Source organism: Colius striatus, chromosome 6 (genome assembly GCF_028858725.1).
Source record: "Colius striatus isolate bColStr4 chromosome 6, bColStr4.1.hap1, whole genome shotgun sequence".
In the NCBI taxonomy this organism is placed as follows: domain Eukaryota; kingdom Metazoa; phylum Chordata; class Aves; order Coliiformes; family Coliidae; genus Colius; species Colius striatus.
In genome coordinates, this window is record NC_084764.1 from 40,017,758 (window position 1) to 40,023,664 (window position 5,907).

The 5,907-nt window shown below is 54.6% G+C and overlaps 1 protein-coding gene across 2 annotated transcripts; it reads right to left on the reverse strand.

Annotated features, from left to right (window-relative positions):
• Positions 1 to 571: 571 nt before the first annotated feature.
• On the reverse strand, positions 572 to 4,014 carry ZBTB25 (zinc finger and BTB domain containing 25). Of its 2 annotated transcripts, XM_061998101.1 has the most exons (3): positions 3,572 to 4,014; positions 3,314 to 3,493; positions 572 to 2,134 (listed from the first exon to the last, which is right to left on the reverse strand). In XM_061998101.1, the coding sequence occupies exons 2-3, from the start codon at positions 3,484 to 3,486 to the stop codon at positions 1,024 to 1,026; spliced, it is 1,284 nt and encodes a 427-aa protein (XP_061854085.1). In that variant the 5' UTR covers positions 3,487 to 3,493; positions 3,572 to 4,014; the 3' UTR covers positions 572 to 1,023. The 2 variants fall into 2 exon arrangements, with proteins under 2 accessions (XP_061854085.1, XP_061854086.1); XM_061998102.1 differs by lacking the exons at positions 3,314 to 3,493; positions 3,572 to 4,014 and adding an exon at positions 3,044 to 3,127.
• Between the last annotated feature and the right edge of the window lie 1,893 nt (positions 4,015 to 5,907).

The window sequence follows — 5,907 nt, forward strand, 5'->3', positions numbered from 1 at the left end:
GGGGGATCTCAGGTGAAAAACCACAGAGGGACAAAATATGAAGCCAAGGGGAACGTGTACAATTTTAAACCTTGGATAAATGATTGCTCTTCAGATTTCAAGTAATGATAAATAAAAGGCAAAGAAGCTTGTGGTTTAACCGTTTTATGGCAGCTCCACAAGCAGAGAAGTCATAACACATTCCATATTTGCTCTTAGCTCTAGTATCTAAGGACGTGTTTGCTCCAAGCTGTTTAGGGACAGAAATCATTTCCACTGAGAAAAGCCTGTGTGTGGTATTGAATCCTGCCAAGACTCAGGTTAGGATGTGCCGAGAGGGGCATCAGAATTTGTCTCTGCACATGAAGCAGTGGTTGACAAGGGAGAGGCAGGAAAGAGGAAAAAGGCAGGCAAGCCTCTCGAGTCTAAAAGTAAACTTAAAAGATTGTGCTGGTGAGGACTGCAGGGCTTGTCAAAGCGAAGGTTGCCACCCCTGCATCGATGCCACCAGTTCCAGTTTGAGATCTGCCTTACAGCTCCTGCACTTATGCTGAGATTTATTAACTGCAGCTGCACAACACAAACTTCAGGATTCATCTCCTCGAGATATTTATTTTAATGAAAAGCAAACTGCTTGGGAAACACAACCCACATTTCCCTCTACGTTTGCCCCAATCTAGTTCCAGAAGAGCAATTCTACAGGATACAAACAGTCCTAAGCACCACGCAGCGTTATTAGACAACGTTCAAGCCTCACACCCAGCGATACAATTTCACCTCTAGTAAAGCAGGGGGGGAGTGAGTTTACATTTAGGAAAAATGTGAGTTACACAGAGGCTTCCAAGAAGGACTTGCATGGACAATAGCTTGAGATTAAAAGTTAAGTAGAAAAGCAAGTACACAAATCAAAGCACAGGGTTCTTCACAGTTATCTCAGAGGTGGTGGGAATGGTGAAGGAAAGTGGCTGCCGAGAGCAGCTGCTCACTAGGTGGAAAATGTCCAAATACCCAGTTTTAGCATCTACAGGCTACACAGGGGGAGAACTACTCTACCAGGATAGTATCAATGCTCTCTTGGATGAGATCTGACTCCAGTATACATTCATCTAAGTGGTCTTGGGACAAGCTGGAGCTCTTCCCCACGCTCTCGCTGTCACAGTAAGGATGGAACCTGGGGGTGGTGGGGCTCTCGAGCCGCTGGCAGCGGCTGTACTTGTGCTGTTTGCCCCTGTGAGTGTACATGTGTTCCAGCAGCTGGCTCTTGCGGAAGAATGCGCGGCCGCAGACGGTGCAACTGACTTTTCTCTTTCTCGAGAAAGAAAAGTTACAGTTCAGCTCCATCGGTTCGTGGTCCTTGGAGATGAGGGAGAGCTGGCCGATCTGCAGAGGCTCCAGGTCGCCGCAGCTCAGGTGCTCCAGCTGATGCTCGTCCTCCTTGAGGAGGAAGGCTCCAAAGCGGTGGCCATCCGCAGCCCCCCTGTCCTCGGCCAGAGGCTGCACCTGCCCCAGGTCGCTGCTCTCCAGGATGGAGGCCGGCACGCCGAAGGGCAGCGAGCCCGACACATGGGTGTGCAAGTGCTGCCGCAGCCCTCCCCGGGAGTCAAACCGCTCCCCGCAGTAGTGACACAGGTGCACCTTGAGGCTGCCCTTAGTGAAGCTGGGGCTGGCTGCCTCTGGAGATGGAGGGCTGCAGCTCTGGGACACGGCAGGCTCCGAGTCACACCGCTCCTGCTTTATGGAGACGGAGAGCTTGGGCCGCTCCTCGGCCGGCTTGGCGTGAGCAGCGGGCTGAGCGGAGGGATCGTCTAGGCCGATGGCCAGGGAGAGCTGCAGCTGCGGGTGGTCGCCCTGGGGAGCCGACCTGCTGCCTGCCTTGGACAGCCCCTCCTTGGCTCCCAGGTGCTCCTTGGCCGGCTTGTGCGTGGTCGAGATCTGGATGCCGTACAAGTTCGAAGACTGGATGGGCTCTGGGGAGAACACTTGGTTCATCTCGATGGCAATGTGGGAGAGGTGGTCTGCATGGAGAAAGCGGATGCCCTCCTCCAGCCGGCTCTGGCTGACAGTCTGCTTTGGCCCTTTCCCAGTGTACATGATATGCAACAAGTAACTAAATATGTCAGGCTGGATGTCTGCAGGCTGAATCTTTATGCACTCGCTGCAACAAGACAGATGATTAAGTACATACAGGGCTCCGAATTACAGTCCTGATCCATTACCCGCCCGCTCATCTGCACTGACGCTTGCTGCTGGAGCCTGTGCGCTGCTGCCTGCCTCCTGGTTCACCAACAGCAACCCCCACCGAGACCTGCAGAAGTGCACATGCCTTTGTTGTGCACATGCACAGCAAAGTGGCCAAGCGTGGATCTATCCCTGTGATTACAAAGGCTGTGCGTGCATGCAGCCAGGGTGGGTGTGAGAGGCCAGCTCCTGCTCACCCCAGCACTCACAGCCAATGGCTATAGTGGTGCCTGGCAAGCCGGGAATCACTGGTGTGTGCCACTCCAATAACACACAAGGCAAAGAATATTTGTCTGTTTAAGTAACAAATTCAGCTGCCCTCACAGTGTAATCTTTATGAGCTTTACACTTCAGTGTCAGTAAATAACATCTCTTGGGGAGGAAGTTAACTGCTTCACTTCCAGCTAAACCGCCACGCAGACAATGGCTAATGATTATGCTGCAAAGGTGCCGAGGGCCACGACCACCCTCAAAAAGGCAAGAGGAATGGAGAAGGGTTTAATTGATTACAAGATCTTGGCATAGCCATATTTATACCTGCAGAACCGCTCCTGACCCAGATGAGTCAAGCATCTGAACAGCACCTTGAAATAAATTGATCTCAGTCTCAGCCCTTATCTGCCTTAACACTTTGAAGTATAAGAACTACGATAAGCCCGTGGCTTCTCAATCGCTTCAAGCCTGTGGGTTCTACCAGATGGGACAGTTCTACCCAGCCAGCTTGCCTACAAGCCAATGCAAATTAATGGACACGCTGTGTAAGGGTACCCGGATGTCCCTAGATCACAAACCTGTGTGGTTCTTGCTGCAGGACTGTGGTACTTACACGTTTATTTTCTCTGGTCACAGAAACGTCACATCTCCGAAACGTGGAGCCTGATGTTGGTGTATGCTGACCAAGAGGGTGGTTTTAAAGGACAGTACGCTCTGGACTGGGAACGTTCAGAGAGCCAAGGCGTGTGCTTGGTTAAGAAAATAATCTCAGGCCATCTAACATCCCCACTTATGTTCTTTTAGGTTTTAATACCTTTAGAAAGGGGTAAGAGCGGATAGTCGAGAAGAGTGGTTAAAAGGCAGGAGAGCTATGTGTCCTTACCTCGTCTGATGGATAAATATCATCTTAAAATAGTTTGAAAACGCGGCGAGCACCGCTCTGTGGGCTTTGAAGTAAACATCTCCAATGGCAACTGTGCAGTCGCACAGAAAGCCAAACTCCCGCTGCATGTTCAGCTGCTGGAGCAGGAGGACGCTGTGGCCGGTGGTATCCATGGCGTGCCTGAGAGCAATAAAAGGACGTTTTCACCTCAGGAAGAAATCATAGAGCTCCCGAAGGCTCAAACGGGGAGTTTCTCACCACTTAAACGAGACGGGTGCCCGGCACCGAGCACGGCCTCGCAGAGCCTCTTCCTTCAGACAGTCTCTGCACCCCGATGTAATAATCTCGCCTACAAACACCACCGCCGGTGCCCCAACCCGCCTTCAGTCAGCTCGAGACCTATCCGGGACTTTTCTACGTGCCAGCTACAAAGCGCAGCTCTTCTTCCTCCTCCCAATTCACCACGCTCCGTGGTGCACCGGCACTAACTTCACCCCTCGCTCGCGTTTCGCCTCCGGCCTGGCACGATGCTTTCTCCTGCCCCGCTGACCGCCACCGCCCCCCGAGGGAGCCCCCGCCGCCCAACAAAGCCCGCATTGTCCCGGGCCGCGCCCGCCGCCCGGCCAGCGGCCCCTCTGCAAGTAAACGCGGATATCTGCGATTCTTCCAGCCGAAAATTACCGCGGGGAGGCGGATGGCGTAACCAGCCCTGCCCTCCCGGCCCGGCCCCGCCGCTCCCCCGCGCCGCCGCTTACCCCCACGGAAGCGGAGCGCCGAGCCCGCTCCGGCCCCGCCCGCCCCCGCTGCCCGCCCGGCGGATGGGGTGGGCGCAGCCGCCCCCGCGCTTCCTGCCGCCGCCGGGGCCGCGCCGGGCCGGGGGCTGCGCCCGGGAGCCGGGCCGGGCAGGGCTCGCCGCCCCCGCCGCGCCGCTTCGTCTGGAAGTGAGCGCGGCCCCTGCGAGGCTGCAGCCCCCCGCGGAAGGACCGTGCGCAGCCCCGGCTGCGGCGGGGGAGGTTGCTGCTTTCCTCTGAGCTACCGGAGCCCTCTCCCCATGCCTTCCGAAATCACCCTGTGATAAAGTATTATCTGCTGCGCTCCTCAGCCCTTGGTACCAGTGCGGTTGTTTAGGGGGGGAGGGGGATTTTGTGCTGTTGTGGGTTGTTTTTAAACAGACAAAGCCCCTCCGTGGCAGGCGCCTGCTCGCCCCGCCCGCCCGTGGAAATGGATGTGGAGATACGATCTGGCTTTGTCACCAGCGTCTGCGGCCCAAGCGCTCCCTTTAACCACCGGTGGATGCTGCGGACGCACCATTTCTCTGTCAGGCCTCCTACGGTCTGTTACTAATACTGAAGCCGGGCGTTAGGCTGGGTGTGAGCAGCCGTAGTGGCGCGGGCCGCAGCTGGGAGGGGAGCAGAGGCAGGGGCACAGCGGGGCAGTGCCACCCCATCCCAGCCTCCCCGAGCCGCAGGCTGACTGCGCTTTGGTGCTTCACAACCCTGACAGCTGCCTTTCACGTGAACTTTATCCAAGTTGCTTTCTGAACTTCCAGTTCCTGCAGGCTCCAGGTTAATTTGATGTCCGCAGGTGGGGTTTTGCGGCAGGGAAAGGCAGTGAGAAGCATTATTTGCGTGCTTTTGCCACGTTTTTGGTGCAGTCTCAGGGATCTGTCACACCCACCTCCTCAGCGGCATCTCTCCTGGCTCGAGGCCTCTGCAGAAGATGCTCAGTGCCTTGGATCTCATCCCTCTTGGGTTTCTCTCAGCGTTTGATACTTTGCAGCTCATTTTCCTATCGCGCTCCCATAATAGCGATCTAGTTTTTTTTATCGGACCGTTTCCAAATCTTTAGGGCAAATAATGCCCCAGCCCCAGTCCTGCACTCTGTGGGGCTGTTCCTAGCAGTGCCTCGAGGCAGCCCGAGCCTGGGCACAGGATGGAGACGTGCTAAAAGAACACTCCAAAGCGTTTGCTCCATGCAGTGCTGGCTGCTCTCCCACCGACCAGTACAGCTTTCTCCTTTTCCATTGCTCTGCTTATTTACTTTAAATAAAAAGCTCATGGGGGCATCTTTCCCTCCCGTGTTTGTGCAGCAGTGGGACTGGGAGTTGATGGAGCTACAATCCTGCTGCTCCTGCAAACAGCGGTAGTCGCTTTTCTTCCCCCAAAAGTTCGTCTCGAGGTTTTGTACTCCTGTCTGGGTTATTTAACATATTTATTAACCCATGTACTGAGTTGCTATTTGCGGATGGGATGTTATTTATTTAAAAGATTAATTATTTACATGTTATTTAGGTTGACTCTGGTCCAAAGAGGACTTTGAAGAGCTTCAGGGTTGGGCTAGATGATCTCTAAAGGTCCCTTCCAACCTTACCATTCTATGATTCTGTGATGGTGGGAAATGAAACGTGGTGTTTCGCTCTAAAACACAGGCCTGAGCGGATATAAAGTCATACAGCCCCTGCCAATGGGTCAAAAAAGAGAGCACAGGTCCTTCTCAGTGCCCAGGCAAGTGTGGTGGGGGGATGGGGCTGTGACAACAGGGGACTGCCCAGTGCCCTCTCAGCGGAGGTGGCAGAAGCTCGGGCGTGATGTGGG

Excerpts from the sequence above, each read along its gene's own strand:
- ZBTB25 (XM_061998101.1), bottom strand. The coding sequence starts at position 3,486 with ATGGATACCACCGGCCACAGCGTCCTCCTGCTCCAGCAGCTGAACATG. Across the intron at positions 2,135-3,313 it reads ATATTTATCCATCAGACGAG|CGAGTGCATAAAGATTCAGC; the intron begins GTAAGGACACAT and ends GTCTTGTTGCAG.